Here is a 17,337-nt window from a genome sequence, read left to right as displayed (position 1 = left end):
GTGGTTAATTTGTGACCCTGATGTACATTCATTCATTTGTTCCCAGGCAAGCGCCACCTGTTACACAAACTAGGACAGGATGATTTCTATAGTTTCCACTACGTAAAAGCTTTCTTTGGTAACATTATAAATGCTTTTCTTCTCTTCGTCAGTAAACTGAAACAGTTTTTTCAGGCATCCATGGATAAAAACTCGACAGCTTTTTGTCAATTGGTGCATCATTCTGGGTTTTTGCTTGAAATAATAACGATTGCTTCAGCTAGCTATCGAAAACATCCCTTCAGTTGTTCACTTAATTCTGCGAAATCATTCCTAAGATATATTTCATTTCCTCCATAGTTACAGCCTTATTCACTACTGACGCACGATTGTGTCCTAGCCAGAACCGTCCTCACAAATTTAAACTGTATGCTGGACCGCGACTCTCATGTGTTTCTTAGGTCATAGAAACAAAGGTCCAGCTTACGGTCTGTTTCGTCAAGCTCTTTTGCCCGATACAAATCGTAAATCTACCCATTCCTGTTTCCTGTCAGAGCTGCAACAAGAAAGGGAAAACAAAAATTACTGCTCCCAGATGGCACGGTTCAGTCACAAAAATAGCTATGACTCATAGGAAGTTCTTTCAGAGCTTGCTCTGACTAGTAAAACTGATACTGTTGTTAAAAAATATGCTTCACATTCCTTAATGACGGAATCTTTCTTCTTACGCGTCTTTCATTCGCACTAATCTTCGCACCAGCTGTTAATGTTTATTTTGGGGTCCACCCTTGAAACAATACGCATACAGTAAATTTTACCTCTTCGCAATAACTGAAAATACTGTTTATACATGTTCTTCACTGTACAGAGCACACTCCCGAGGCACAGTTCAATCGGCCACACTTATATACTTAGATTCACTTTTATAGTTACAAAAAGCACTGAGCTTTTGCTGTAAAGACCCTGTTACTTTTACCACTTACATTTATGTACTTTCTGGTGTTCACTGGTACAAACTATCGGAAATAAAGACCGGTTTTCTTTTGACGAAGTTCCAGTCACGACTTCTGAGGCACAGTGACCGCTTTTAAAGTAATGATACGTTACATCTGGGTACATTTTTTTTATTCATTTGGATTGTCGGTGTCGACACAGATACATATCTGCAGATACGCTGTAACAAACGTCATAACCCGTATTATGAATAAGGATATAGTGGTCCCAGACACAGACTGTCTTTCTGTAGGTTATGCTGCGTTCAGAGGCGAATGCTTTCATTACACTGCAATTAATACGACACATTGCGTGAGACGTATGAAAATCACGATGTCACTGCTGACGAGAAGATGAACTCATAACAGATGGGATACGAAGATTTGCTGTGGTTGTAAGGAACATTCAGATCTGAACAGTTAAGATATTCGTATTACACAGGGTGTTACAAAAAGGTACGGCCAAACTTTCAGGAAACATTCCTCACACACAAATAAAGAAAAGATGTTACGTGGACATGTGTCCGGAAACGCTTAATTTCCATGTTAGAGCTCATATTAGTTTCGTCAGTATGTACTGTACTGCCTCGATTCACCGCCAGTTGGCCCAATTGAAGGAAGGTAATGTTTACTTCGGTGCTTGGGTTGACATGCGACTCACTGTTTGGGCAGGCATTGTTGGTGATGTCTTGATTGGGCCCCATGTTCTTCCACCTACGCTCAATGGAGCACGTTATCATGATTTCATACGGATACTCTACCTGTGCTGCTAGAACATGTGCCTTTACAAGTACGACACAACATGTGGTTCATGCACGATGGAGCTCCTGCACATTTCAGTCGAAGTGTTCGTACGCTTCTCAACAACAGATTCGGTGACCGATGGATTGGTAGAGGCGGACCAATTCCATGGCCTCCACGCTCTCCTGGCCTCAACCCTCTTGACTTTCATTTATGGGGGCATTTGAAAGCTCTTGTCTACGCAACCCCGGTAGCAAATGTAGAGACTCTTCGTGCTCGTATTGTGGACGGCTGTGATACAATACGCCATTCTCCAGGCCTGCATCAGCGCATCAGGGATTCCATGCGACGGAGGGTGGATGCATGTATCCTCGCTAACGGAGGACATTTTGAACATTTCCTGTAACAAAGTGTTTGAAGTCACGCTGGTACGTTCTGTTGCTGTGTGTTTCCATTCCATGATTAATGTGATTTGAAGAGAAGTAATAAAATGAGCTCTAACATGGAAAGTAAGCGTTTCCGGACACATGTCCACATAACATATTTCCTTCCTTTGTGTGTGAGTAATGTTTCCTGAAAGTTTGGCCGTACCTTTTTGTAACACCCTGTATAATCTAAACCAAATTCAAGATCAAAGTGCTGTAAAAAATCACGCATCAAATCAACAGTGCAGATTACTGCGAAGAACACCGGACATACGTTTGGAACATATAGAACGAGTACAACCGATATTATTGACCGCAGCAGATGACGAAGAAATCTTGAGAAGCTGTCGAAAGTGAAATCGTAGTCTGGCTGGGTGCCCGAACAAATGTCTGTTGCTTATGCCAGCAGGAACTCTTGAATACCACATTGTGTATAACATAGTTCCACTGTGTTAGCTTGCCCCTTCTCTCTGGCTTTCCCAGATCAACTATTTTCTACGTCGTGTGAGGAACTGGCCTGCCCCATTGGCAAGGAATGATTCTCAGCGATGACCTCTTTTCGTGTAATCGGTAACCGGTAGCGCTGACGTTGAGTACGTGTAGAGACTCGGCCGCGCTAGACGCCGGCGACCCATCGCGTGGCGAGCAGCAGGCAGGCGGCGCGCAGCAGCGGGCCGAGGCGGCCGGCGCGCGGGGCGGCGCCGCCCTGGCTGAGCGCGCTCGGGTTGCAGGCGACGGAGAGGTCTGGCGCGCGCAGCTGCAGCAGCGCCACCTGGCGCGAGGAGCGCGCGTCCCTGCAGGTGGCGCGGCGCGCCGCCGCCGCCATCTCCTGCGCGCCCTCCACCACCACCGTGTGGATCTGCAGCGACTCGCGCAGCCACCGCCGTAGCCAGTGGCCCAGCCACACCAGGCCGCAGTCGCACGTCAGCTGGTTCCCCGACAGCAGCAGGCCACCTGTCGACAGCCACACTCAGTTTAAGGTGAGAGACTGTCTGGTACATTCCTCCCGTGCACAGCTGTTAACATCCGTCAAAGATACACTCCTGGAAATGGAAGAAGAACACATTGACACCGGTGTGTCAGACCCACCATACTTGCTCCGGACACTGCGAGAGGGCTGTACAAGCAATGATCACACGCACGGCACAGCGGACACACCAGGAACCGCGGTGTTGGCCGTCGAATGGCGCTAGCTGCGCAGCATTTGTGCACCGCCGCCGTCAGTGTCAGCCAGTTTGCCGTGGCATACGGAGCTCCATCGCAGTCTTTAACACTGGTAGCATGCCGCGACAGCGTGGACGTGAACCGTATGTGCAGTTGACGGACTTTGAGCGAGGGCGTATAGTGGGCATGCGGGAAGCCGGGTGGACGTACCGCCGAATTGCTCAACACGTGGGGCGTGAGGTCTCCACAGTACATCGATGTTGTCGCCAGTGGTCGGCGGAAGGTGCACGTGCCCGTCGACCTGGGACCGGACCGCAGCGACGCACGGATGCACGCCAAGACCGTAGGATCCTACGCAGTGCCGTAGGGGACCGCACCGCCACTTCCCAGCAAATTAGGGACACTGTTGCTCCTGGGGTATCGGCGAGGACCATTCGCAACCGTCTCCATGAAGCTGGGCTACGGTCCTGCACACCCTTAGGCCGTCTTCCGCTCACGCCCCAACATCGTGCAGCCCGCCTCCAGTGGTGTCGCGACAGGCGTGAATGGAGGGACGAATGGAGACGTGTCGTCTTCGGCGATGAGAGTCGCTTCTGCCTTGGTGCCAATGATGGTCGTATGCGTGTTTGGCGCCGTGCAGGTGAGCGCCACAATCAGGACTGCATACGACCGAGGCACACAGGGCCAACACCCGGCATCATGGTGTGGGGAGCGATTTCCTACACTGGCCGTACACCACTGGTGATCGTCGAGGGGACACTGAATAGTGCACGGTACATCCAAACCGTTATCGAACCCATCGTTCTACCATTCCTAGACCGGCAAGGGAACTTGCTGTTCCAACAGGACAATGCACGTCCGCATGTATCCCGTGCCACCCAACGTGCTCTAGAAGGTGTAAGTCAACTACCTTGGCCAGCAAGATCTCCGGATCTGTCCCCCATTGAGCATGTTTGGGACTGGATGAAGCGTCGTCTCACGCGGTCTGCACGTCCAGCACGAACGCTGGTCCAACTGAGGCGCCAGGTGGAAATGGCATGGCAAGCCGTTCCACAGGACTACATCCAGCATCTCTACGATCGTCTCCGTGGGAGAATAGCAGCCTGCATTGCTGCGAAAGGTGGATATACACTGTACTAGTGCCGACATTGTGCATGCTCTGTTGCCTGTGTCTATGTGCCTGCGGTTCTGTCAGTGTGATCATGTGATGTATCTGACCCCAGGAATGTGTCAATAAAGTTTCCCCTTCCTGGGACAATGAATTCACGGTGTTCTTATTTCAATTTCCGGAGTGTATTACGCACTTGGATTCTGTGCTCTGGTATGTCTGTGCAAGGCAGACTGGGTTCAGCGGTTTGCTGGTGACGCCGCTTGCAGATCAATGAGCCCGCAGATTCTAGGACATGGTCACGCATAAGACTAGGACGTTGCAGCAGGTGAATTTTAGGGAACAGTAAGGACACCTAATGCCGCACACAAGCTAGGCCAACGAACGTAAATGAATGACAGCCAACCGCTTCGTTAGCCGAAATCTGCTTCTTGGGTACGGGCGGAAAATCAGAGCTCTGGTGTGGGAAGGTGCGGAAATCGAATGAGCTCCACAGGGTGTGAACGTGGATACCGACTATTGGTCTCTGTGCCCCGGTGCGCGCCTGCGCCGCGAGACTCGCCGTACCCTCTGTTCCACGTGAAGTCCGCCGCCAATCGAGTTTCCGGCGGTCATGTATTTAGGCGGCCGCGCGGCGCTACCCCGGTACTCTGCTACGCTCATCCCGTCTGGCTCTCCATCCCTCCTACCTTTTACAAATCCCTTCAAATCCTAGAACGCCATGCGCTCCACCTCGCCTATCGCATCCGCCTCACATCCCTCACCCGGATCCTATATGACCTCATCCCGTTCCTGCACCTAGTCCTTTTCCTCGAACGGATACGGATCCACTGCACCCCCCGCAAACTTGATCCCCCTCAGCCACTTGTCTCTCGCATCCTCTCCCACCCCAGTCCGCTGCCGCGCCTGTATTCCCACGTCCCACCTGCTCTCCATCTCTCCACTCTCCATACCCTCGCCCAAGGTGGTTTCCACCAACCCTACCCTCCCTGATTATACCCTCCTCCTCTCCATCTACCCCTCCTACCAACTTTGCAAATCCCCATCCACCCCCTGCATTTTTTTTCCCAAGGGCACCCTCTCTCCCTTATCTCCCTTCTCCCTTCCTCCCCCATCCCCTGGGCCTTCCCTACCTCCCTACCATCTTTCCCTCCCTCCCATCACCTCTGCCACTGGCACCTACACCCTCCCCCCTCCCTCCTCCCCCACCTATTCCACATTTTTTGGCAGGTCCCCGGACTCGTAGACGTATAGTGAACTTTGGCACGCCGGAGATCATCGCTTAGTGTTTGTGTGTGCCGTCGTGTTCGTGCTCTAAATGGTTCAAATGGCTCTGAGCACTATGGGACTTAACATCTCAGGTCATCAGTCCCCTAGAACTTAGAACTACTTAAACCTAACTAACCTAACGACATCACACACATCCATGCCTGAGGCAGGATTCGAACCTCCGACCGCAGCGGTCGCGTGGTCCCAGACTGAAGCACCTAGAACCGCTCGGCTACCAGCGGCCGGTGTTCGTGTTCCATTGTTCCAGTGTTTCGTCGTTTGTGCTCCATCCTCTGTCATCTCTGTGCGTGTCCACGTTTCTGAACGTTTTTATTTTGGACACTGCGACCGTGAACGGCTCCGTGTCTTTTAATTTTGTATGTCTACGTATGTCTATCCACCATGTCTGTTCTGCAATCGTCTCCTTTTGTATCATTAGTCATATCCGCTGCCGAAGAGCTGCGCAGTATGCCGCTGCTGGCCTACCTGTATCAGGTGTGAAAATAACAATAAAAAAAACAAAAGCTACCCCCGCAGCAAGGTACTCGCCATATTTCGCTTGTGCATCTCGACCGTAGTGCCGCATGCTGAGAGACATCCTGTCGTAGTTTCGAGTGTTCCTGCATTGTTGTTGTCTCGCCGTGTTTATCCCGTCAGTTCTTGCTTGCTTGCCTCGTGTTCTGTCCTGGTCGGTCATAGGGTCTGTCGTCCCCTACTTGTTCGTCTGTCCTGCCTGTTCGTTGTTAGCGATACCACCAGTGGCTCCCCGCCTGACGAATGCGCGTCTCTATTCTTTTTATATGATGATGGTATCTGTTCTTTCGGACATGTCCGAAGGAACAGATACCGTCTTCATATATGTAGTTCAGGCTCACCGGCAATTTGACCATCTTCTGTGCGGATGCACACACATTGCCCGAACTCTTACGGGAATCGGTAAAGCCGCGAGTAATGAGTATAATGGGTAGGGGCACTACGACTACGGTGCGGGACAATAAGTTTGGAATGTGGGTCTCACGGAAGGCGTGCCAGAGATAAGTCCCTGCTGTCGCACTAACTATGTCCTCGGTGGCTCAAATGGATTGAGTGTCAGCCATGTAAGCAGGAGATACCAGGTTCGAGTCCCGGTCAGGGCACACATTTTCTGTTGTCCCTGTTGACGTTTATCAACGCCTGTATGCAGCTCAGCGTATTCATTTCATTATATTGATTTAATTGTAAATTCTCTATCCTTTGCAGTGCACCGCTCGCTGGTCGGTCGCCGCTGTAACAAGAACCAAGCGGAAGACCTTGGTTGAGGTTTGGTCTGCTGGCAACATCAGAGCGTTTGCGGTTGGTTGGCGTGGGGGCCCCTCTCCTAGTATGGACACCAGGTCGAACTTTCGCTAGTTCGGTAGCGATTTGTTGTGTCTCTAGAGAGCGTGTATTTAAGTTTTTCAGGACAGACGCAAGTCGCACTTAGTATGTTCTACTGACCAATTACGCTCTTCATTATAAGAAGAGCATCAGTTTGAAGTACAGTAGTTCGCTGGTAAATTAGAGAGAGAACGCGCTCAATAAAACATACTGAGTCTTGTGACTGTCCTGAAAAACTTATTTTGAACAGTCGCTGTTCCCCATGCAGGCAATGCCTGCTCTTGCAAATGGTGTGCATTTATTCTGTTCCTAAATACTGGAGTATAGAGTGTTACATGGAGAGAGCATTAAAGCTAATAGATATTTATCATGAGCAGAAATGTTTATGGGTCACTACGAGCTGCGATTATAAAAACAAACTGAAAAGAAAAAAACACTTCTACGGAAATAACTCATCTATCAGAAAGAGATACGCACGTTGTGAGAAAGAAAATGGTGTCTTTATTGACAGCTTTTCGCTGTGAACGACGGAGGGAAACAAACAAAACTGGGAGTTTATGAACTTCCAGCATGTGCCACGCGGGGCAGCCGAGCGGTCTTAGGCTCCTTGTCACGGTCCGCGCGGTTCCTCCCCGTCAGAGGTTCGAGTCCTCCCTCGGGCATGGGTGTGAGTGTGTTGTCCTTAGCGTAAGTTAGTTTAAGTTAAGTAATGCGTAAGGTTAGGGACCGATGACCTTAGCAGTTTGGTCCCACAAGAACTTACCACAAATTTCCAAAGTTTTCCAGCATGCTGGAGTAATTCGGGTCAGCAACTTCTGTTACTCAATAGAACGAAAAATCAGTCCAAGTAGCAAATATTTTATTTTTCATTCGATATCTAGTTTCGGGCCGAGGTCCATTTCCAAATCAACGTAACAAAGCCGAAAATGGCTTTTCCGAAGATGTCAACAAAATATGGAATGTACATTCCCAGTTCACACAGGTCTCCCCTCCCTCCCGTAAAACTACTAGTACCTTTCTGGTATCTTAGCAAATATTATATTCTGTCATTAGGTCTAACATAAACTGAAAGGTTTTTAAAAAACGTAACTAAAATGGACAGTTTGGATGAAAACTTTTGCGCACAAAATATTACATATTCACTGTGACCAATAATTTACAAACTGAATATACTTTATAAAAAAAACTGAAAGTAAAAGAATGTCTCTAAGGGAGGTCGGGCACATCACAAGGATTGAGGATTGCATATCAACCCATGACCACACACGATAAGAGGTAAGGTAAGTGGTAGCATACGTCAAAGATCGCGAAGAAAGCAAGAAAATGATTCCTTTGAGACATTTACTGGATATGATTAGCATACATGGTGTACGACATGAAGAAAACTCTAATGTTGCAAGAGATGCTCCACTTTTGCACCCACAGAAGCCCTTCATACCTGGAATATAAGGAGCATTGACTGTCGGACACGCGCGAAATCAACGGGAGTTTCTTTTATTGTAGCAGCTGCGCAGATGATTAATGCGAAGAGATCTATTTCAGACGCCACAGGATCGCGATAAATGAGAAATTTCATGGCTTCTCACGAAAGGAAATCAAACCTCGGTAAATTCGGTGTTGGTCGGAGCCAGAGAACCCGTCCAACACTCCCAGTCTATGGACGCGGGAATGACTTGTTTACATGTCTACGTAGTGCCAGTCCAAAATGAGCAGGTGCCCCATAATGTTGGATCAACATGATGTGCCTCACATCTTCAAGAAAGCCGAAAAGATCTGATAATTCGTGTTGATCAAGTGGGATGGTAAAAGGTACAGCCCAAATAAGTAGTCGCCGACCAAAGCTGCGAGACTGCCACTGTGAAGCGATGTTGTGTACATGGTGCTGAACATCATGAGGTGTTTTTGGTGCCCACAGATATTCGTTGTGGTGTTTGGATACGCCATCCCTAGCGAATGCGGTATCGTCAGTGTACAACACAGTAGCTGGGAGATGCACGTTTCCGCCACTTTCTTGCAAAGACCGCTGTGTGAAACGCACACTTGTAGGGTGCTCATGGGGGTGCAATTAGTGCACCCATTGGAGATGAATGCTATATAAGGACTCGGCGTTCAAAACACACCCATAGCTGCCACGACACAATCTTAAGACCGAGGCAACGACACGTATGCTGGTGCTTGCATTACTATCTACAGCATCCAACACACTTTCGTCCCTAATGACCGAACGAGCCGATCGTAGCCTGTCTTCGCTAGCCCTGCCACTTCTTAATGACTCGTGTTTGCACAGATTTCGTTACAGACGTGTAAACAAACTGTGATGCGCTTGATGTTTGTCTGTGAGGCGTCCTCGACAAATACGCCCAGTGATGGTCCATTGCACTCATCTATCCCGTGCATTAAGTGGATATTTCCCAACTCACCGTTCGTATTGTGTTCCATGTTCCCTGTATGATCTCTGGCGCCGGAATGAGGAAATCTGCACGTTCCCCTCCAGAACTTTCGTGTACAGCAACACCTAGCGACGACTGCTGCCGTGGGTTGTTGTGCAGTTCTCAATCACTGCATATTCCTGACACCGTCAGTCTGCGGACGATCGAAATCGGATCATATGACAGCATTGTTCAGTCAAAATCTGACACCTAATAAAATGCTTTTTCAGCTACTTCGCTCCTGAAGTTTTCTTCAGAAATCACTCAGTCCTTATATGTGCTCCACCTCGACTAGAAGTTTGTTTAAAACTTTCTGGGACACTCTGACTATTTAACTGTATATGGTAGCTGTTGCACATGGATTTTATTTGCTCCTCATTTATTATTAACAGTCCTCAGTCACCAGAAGTCGGCAAATATCGGAAGCTTTGGGTTGAGTGATATGTTTCCTGCGCTAACACACTGGCACTGGGAATCTTACGATACCATAGCGTAGTAGCAGTAAGAACTCAGTTCCTGCGCTTCGGAAAGCTTTGTAGGCAGCAGCTGTGTGAATTAAACACGCTGTCACTACATAAACAACAGTAGCGTTAGACGTATGTTCGGTAATTGTAGCTGTTCCTAATTGTGCTACTTAGACGAATTGTATTGTGTCGATAGCGTGCATTCGCAGATCGCGATGAGAGAGAAACGCAACTTTTCGTAGGCAGAAGAAACCACGCACCTCTGACGCTGATTTCGGTACTTTTCTTCGGTCAGTTTCTGCATGTAGAGCACACAGAAACACATTAGCACAGGAACAGAGGTCATTCGTCGCTAAGAGACGTCTGCTAGTAATAAATTACGAACAAAACGAGTAAACATTGCATTAAACTAACCACAGAGTTAAACAAGGTTTCAGTATTTCCTCAATCTTATTCAGTTTAATTATAAACGAGATGATTAAAAAGTGGAATCAGGAAACAAAAAACGACAGAGGAATAGAACTAGATAATGATCATTACATAAAAACATCAATGTATGCTGAGACCAGAGCATAATAGTCACTTCAGAAAAAGAATTGCAAAGAAACAAGTTTTAACTAAATCAAATTGGCAGAATTATAATTTCAGCAGGAAAGAGATAAATAATGGCATTCTAAGGTATATAACAGATGGTATCTAAAACAAAATAATCGAGAAAGTAAGTCAGTACATTTACTGTGACTTTCCTTCTGATAATGATAAAGAAATAAACATTAAGACAACAAAATTTCAGGGTAACAATTGCAAAAACATTAAACAAAAAGACAATGAAAGAAACGCAACTAAAATTCTATAAAATATGAGCTGTTCCACACCTACTTTAGGGATCTGTGGCTTGAATAGCAAATACGGAAGATATAACGCTAATAGTGATGTCGTTATGGAAATTCCTCAAATCTTAAACTAGAAGATAGATTAAGAAGCAAAGATCTTAGGAATGGGTTTAAAGTATTTGTAATATTAGAAAAAGTCGACACAAATAAACATGAATGAAAGCTTTTTGCTGGATAGATCGTTGCTGAATATTGACCTAATGGGACAACTTGTATTCTCAAATGGGTAAATGATGTAGGTCGACCCAGCAAAGGACGGTGCCAGAAAGCTGATGCTGTAACAGGCTCCTTAAATCTAATCCATGAATGTAAATATGATGAGAAAATCATGACGACAACAACGTTTACTGTGTTTCACTCCCCAGAAAAGTGTCTCGGGTCCCAAATGGGTAAGGAATGTAGGTCAGCGAAGGAAACAATGGAGCTAAGAAGCTAAAGCAGGAACAGGGTCCTGATGATGATGATGATGTTGAGAACATCATGATCACAGAAACAATTACCCTCTTGGACTCCACGGAAAAGTATCTTGGGTCGCACGAGGCAAATTGATGAGCACTGTCCACAGCAAACAGAAAGCAAGGAAGACACTCAAAAAGGGTTTGGAATATACGAAGCGTATTCCGAAAGCAAGGTCCGATTGGTCGCGAATCCGAGAAAGCTTGGCATAGGTGTGTTGGACATTGTCTCTAGTATTCCAGTTGATCGCGTCACGTCTGTCTTTTCAGTCTGAGCGCACAGTGAGTACGTAAAGACGCCTAGAAAACAGTGTCACCCGCCAAGTATGAGTGCCCGTGAGAGATTTCGCCTGATTAGATGCAGACCACATAACATAACTATCATGCATTTCCTTCTTCATGACAGTTCCTGGCTGCACTCTGCAGGGGCAAGAAGGACGTCCCTGCTGCGTTTTCGAAGGGAAGCGTTTGATCGCCCTCCATAGAGCCCGGGCTTTGGTCCCTCTGATTTTCATCTCTGCTGACACGAACCGCTGGCTATGAAGTCAACGTTTTATGATAGACAACGACAACAGATAATCGGTGAAAAATGCGGGCGGCTGCCTTCTATGACGAGGATATTGGGATGTTAGTACAGCCCTACCATAAATGTCTCAGACGGAGTGGCGACTATGTAAAGACATTGTTGGAATGTGCGACTAACTATTGCAAATAAAACACTTTTGATTTTTACTGTGGCTTCCATTTCGCTACCGATCGGACCTTACTTTCGAAATACGACTCGTACAAGGTGTTACAGGAGGAATGGTCAGTATTCAATGATATCACAGGAACGATCATGAAAGACGTGCACTTCATTCTCCTTTCAGTGCTCGTATTTCATATTTCTAATCCAAGCATTCTGGTACTCGGTAAAATAATAATTCAGGTAATATTAATAATTTATATGGGTTGCCTGATTTATTTGACGATTTTACAGCTTGTCTCACACTGATGTGTGAGAGGAGCTTGGTGCTAGAAATTTTCTTTATTTATGGGCGAGAGGAGCAGTCTTGCTAGGAGACATGATGGCTTCCCGTTTCCCACCCAGGGTAGCACGTGGTGTCGTTTCAACATTCAGTAGTGGCCAAAGTTTCCCCTGTTCTCAGTTCCCCAACCTGCGTTACCAACCTTGTAAACGCTATGCTCAATTTTAAGGACGCGAGGTCGCCTTCCTGTGAAATTCCGGCCTTATGATTGGCCAGTTGAGGTGCGCGCCCGTTTTTCGTGGGCGGGCGCCAACCGCCCTCCGCGGATGGGTGGTGGACAAAGGGGCAGTAGGTCAGTTCTAGTGTGTCAGTGCCGGAGACCGGAGGTGCCGCTTCCAGGAGATGAGCGCCGACGTGCACTGTAGATTCGCGCCCTGCGGCCCAGAGGGAACCTGATAGGTCACTGTGAATAGTTTCGAATCTTGTGGGTTTTATTGCTTTAGTACGGGAGGCTACAGAGCGATTCACGCACAGTATCATCTTCTTAGTCTTTGGCTAATTCCTGGTGGTGGTCGTTGCACGCCTGAAACCCCTTCCTTTACTAAATGGTATTCTATTTGATAATGCGGCGATCGTTACTAAAATTCCTTTCCTCCTGCTATTATGGCGTGTTATGAACGTACGTTATGGCAGGCTGCTGAGCTCGAATCTTTCTTCACCCCACCCCCATTTGGTTGTATTATCGTTCGATTCTCAACTGTTTAATAAATGAGTCCGTAAATTCTACATTCTCTCTCTTTCCTTACGTGAACTCATCCCTAGTGTAACAGAATAATGCGGAACTATAACGGTTACTATAAGGTCGTGCAGGTCTCGCGCCACTAACGATAGTATAAAGATTCCACATCGCGCGTGTGGCACGACCATTGCACGCATGGCATCGATGACAGTAGTAACCATGTTCAACTATTCCCCATTGATAAACTGGGAAGTGTTCACGGCTTAGTGTGAGTACGTGAGCACTAAATCCACTTGATGTGGTGGAAGTAGTGGCCTCTGTTTTGCCTTGCTGGTTTAGTCAAAAAATATCAAAAATCACAGCCCCTACACCAAGGAATAATAACCTGTAAAAGAAAACGAGCCACCGCGCTTAATCATTTGGAGCAAAATATTCCAGTAAGCACAGGCTCTAGAACGTGTATCTGAAGAGCTGTGAGGACTTGTTCTGTAGAAGACGTTTGTTGCACTGCAGAGAATTTGAAAAAGTGTTCATATCTCATAAGTTATGCATTTCAGAGCCCATTTTTCCTAGACATTTTTGGTTAGAATGATCATTGCTGTGATATCCCTGAATACTGATCATTCCTGCGGAGACACCCTGCATTCCCAAATGGGTAAGGGTTGTAGGTCGACCCAGGAAACGACAGAACTAAGAAGCTGCAGCCTGAAAAAGTTCCTCGAACCCAATCCAGGAATGTGGTTGATGATTCCAGAATGAGATTTTCACTCTGCAGCGGAGTGTGCGATGATATGAAACTTCCTGGCAGATTAAAACTGTGTGCCGGACCGAGACTCGAATTAGGGACCTTAGCCTTTCGCGGGCAAGTGCTCTATCAAGGAGTAGCGTTCGCAGGCGAGCTTCTGTAAAGTTTGGAAGGTAGGAGACGAATTACTGGCAGAAGTAAAGCTGTGAGGACGGAGCGTGAGTCGTGCTTGGGTAGCTCAGTTAGTGGAGCACTTGCCCGCGAAAGGCAAAGGTCCCGAGTTCGAGTCTCGATCCGGCACACAGTTTTAATCTGCCAGGAAATTTCGTGGTTGATGATGATGATGATCATAATGATGAGAGCATCACGACTCCGACAACGATTACGAAGTTCTGCACCGTGGGGAAGTTTCTCGGGTGGCACGCGGCAAGCTGCTGAGCGCTGAGCAGGGCGAACAGACCGGCGAAAGGCCTGGTGCCGACGCTCTCCCAGCTGGAGCCGTTGGGGTAGAGGTCGGAGGGCGACAGCGACCGGAAGCGGTTGTCGCGCAGGTCGAGCGCCAGGTGCGGCACGTGGGCGGCCAGCCCTGCGACGAGCCCCGGCGGCAGCTCCTGGAGGCCGGTGTCTCGCACGCGCAGCTGCAGCTCGTGCGAGCTGTCGGGCAGGCCCTCGAGCGCGTCGGCCGTGATGGCGACCAGGCCGCAGCCGCTGAGCTCGAGGCGGCGCAGCTTGGCGTTGCTGAAGGCGCCCAGCAGCTGGTCGCTCAGCACAGGCTCCAGCACGCGCACCGACAGCTCGCGCAGCGACCACACCGACGACAGCGCGCTGCCCACGCGGAAGCGGTACTTCTCGATCTTGGGCCACGTCTGGATGCCCAGCTTGGTCAGCAGCGGCAGCCCCGTCAGCGAGTCCGCGTCGAACCGCTCCATGTACGGCAGGTCCTCCACGTTGAGTGTGGTGAGGCGCGTCAGGTGTGAGAAGCTCTCTCGCGTAACTACCTGCATTGCAATAGCATAAGCTAGTAAAACCATTGCACATTGCTGGAAATAAAGTTAATTACTGTAACCATACATAATAATTTAAATTGAATATAATGTCATATGAAACTGTTGATTAGGAAATCCAATACTGTGGGTTCAGATACCATAGGCTCCTATGCCTACAGTTGTCTTGCTCCTTGCACAGATGCAAGAGTTGTGTCGTAAGTGTGTTTGTGAATTGTAGGGAGGTGTAAAGGCTCCATGTGTAGTGTTGTTTGTTTGTGTCATATTATAATGATAATGGTTCAAATAGCTCTAAGCACTATGGGACTTAACATCTGAGGTCACCAGTCTCCTAGACTTAGAAATACTTAAACCTAGCTAACCTAAGGAAATCATACACATCCACGCCTGAGGCAGGATTCGAACCTGTGACCGTAGCAGCAGCGCGGTTCCGGACTGAAGCGCCTAGAACCGCTCGGCCACAGCGACCGGCGACGATACTAAACACAGTCTTCCGAAATGCCTTCACAAAAGACGAAGTAAATATTCCAGAATTCGAATCGACAACAGCTGCCAACATGAGTAACGTAGAAGTAAATACCCTCAGAGTAGGGAAGCAACTTAAATCACTTAATAAAACCAAGTCTTCTGGTCCAGACCGTATACCAATTAGGTTCCTTTCGGTCTATGCTGATGCTTTAGCTCCATACTTAACAATCATATAACCGTTCGCTCAACGAAAGATCCGTACCCAAAGACTGGAAAGTTGCACAGGTCACACCAATATTCAAGAAAGGTAGTAGGAGTAATCCACTAAATTACAGGCCCATATCGTTAACGTCGATATGCAGCAGGATTTTAGAACATATATTGTGTTCGGACATTATGAATTACCTCGAAGGAAACCGTCTATTGACACACAGTCAACATGGGTTTAGAAAACATAGTTCCTGTGAAACACAACTAGCTTTTTATTCACATGAATTGCTGAGTGCTATTGACAACGGATTTCGGATCGATTCCGTATTCCTGGATTTCCGGAAGCCTCTTGACACTATACCACACAAGCGGCTCGTAGCGAAATTCCGTGGTAATCGAATATCGTCTCAGCTATGTGACTGGATTTGCGATTTACTGTCAGAGAGGTCACAGTTCGTACTAATGGACGGAAAGTTATCGAGTAAAACAGAAGTGATTTCAGGTGTTCCCCAAGGTAGTATTGCCGGCCGCGGTGGTCTCGCGGTTCTAGGCGCGCAGTCCGGAACCGTGGGACTGCTACGGTCGCAGGTTCGAATCCTGCCTCGGGCATGGATGTGTGTGATGTCCTTAGGTTAGTTAGGTTTAAGTAGTTCTAAGTTCTAGGGGACTGATAACCACGGCAGTTGAGTCCCATAGAGCTCAGAGCCATTTGAACCATTTTGAACCAAGGTAGTATTATGGGCCCTTTGCTGTTCCTTATCTATATAAATGATTTGGAACACAGTCTGAGCAGCCGTCTTCGGTTGTTTGCAGATAACGCTGTCGTTTATCGACTAATCAAGTGATCAGAGGATCAAAACAAACCAGAAAACGATTCAGAAAAAAATATCTGAATGGTGCGAAAAGTGGCAGTTGACCCTAAATACCGAAAAGTGTGAGGTCATCCACATGAGTGCTAAAAGGAACTCGTTAAACTTCGGTTACTCGATAAATCAGTCTAATCTAAAAGCCGCAAATTCAACTAAATACCTAGGTATTACAATTATGAACAACTGAAATTGAAAAGAAGACATAGGATATGTTATGGGGAAGCCTGCGTTTTATTGGCAGGACACTTAGAAAATGTAACAGACCTACTAAGGAGATTGCCTACACTATGCTTGTCAGTCATCTTTTAGAATATTGCTGCGCGGTGTGGGATCCTTACCAGATGGGACTGACGGAGTACATCGAAAAAGTTCAAAGAAAGGCAGCACGTTTTGTATTATCGCAAAATGAGGGAGAGAATGTCACAGAAATGATACAGGATTTGGGCTGGAAATCATTAACAGAAAGGCGTTTTTCGTTGCGACGGAATCTTCTCGAGAAATTCCAATCACCAACATTCTCCGGAATGCGAAAATATTTTGTTAACACCGACCTACGTAGGGAGGAACGATCACCACGATATTATAAGGGAAATCAGAGCTCGTACGGAAAGATATAGGTGTTCTTTCTTTCAGCGCGCTATACGAGATTGGAATAATAGAGAATTGTGAAGACAATTCGATGAACCCTCTGCCAGGAACTTAAATGTGATTTTTAGAGTATCCATGTTGACGTAGATGTAGATGATGATGATGACGATGATGATGTAAGAGAGGGGGGACGACTGCGTTCCAAGACTCGGTTTTACACCTAGTGCTGACACATAGCCTACCCCTTCGAATAGCCCCGAAGTGTCTGCTGGAAGTATTGTCTACATCCTGCCAAGAGATTTGGATTTTAATCCAAGATACTGGAGCAAAGATTGGCGACCAGGAACTTTATGCCAGCAGCTGTCCTTCACTTGCTGGTGAAATGGTGGCAGCGAAAATTTTTTCCACCACCAGGGTTCAAACCAACTTATCTTCAGTCGAGCGCCACCTCACAGGTGTATGTTGGTGACA

General features: G+C 47.3%; 1 protein-coding gene across 1 annotated transcript in view; it reads right to left on the bottom strand.

Moving 5' to 3' along the window:
- Positions 1 to 1,103: 1,103 nt before the first annotated feature.
- LOC126234848 (chaoptin-like) overlaps positions 1,104 to 17,337 on the bottom strand; it is a 166,248-nt gene continuing 150,014 nt past the window's right edge. The window contains exons 8-10 of the mRNA XM_049943590.1: positions 14,188 to 14,721; positions 2,822 to 3,091; positions 1,104 to 1,153 (exon numbers count right to left, since the gene is read on the bottom strand). Coding sequence (XP_049799547.1) covers positions 1,104 to 1,153; positions 2,822 to 3,091; positions 14,188 to 14,721 — 854 coding nt within the window. The remainder of the gene's footprint in view (positions 1,154 to 2,821; positions 3,092 to 14,187; positions 14,722 to 17,337) is intronic.

Source organism: Schistocerca nitens, chromosome 2 (genome assembly GCF_023898315.1).
Source record: "Schistocerca nitens isolate TAMUIC-IGC-003100 chromosome 2, iqSchNite1.1, whole genome shotgun sequence".
NCBI lineage: Eukaryota > Metazoa > Arthropoda > Insecta > Orthoptera > Acrididae > Schistocerca > Schistocerca nitens.
The sequence above is the reverse complement of the archived record's forward strand: the minus strand, read 5'-3'. Positions and strand labels throughout refer to the sequence as shown.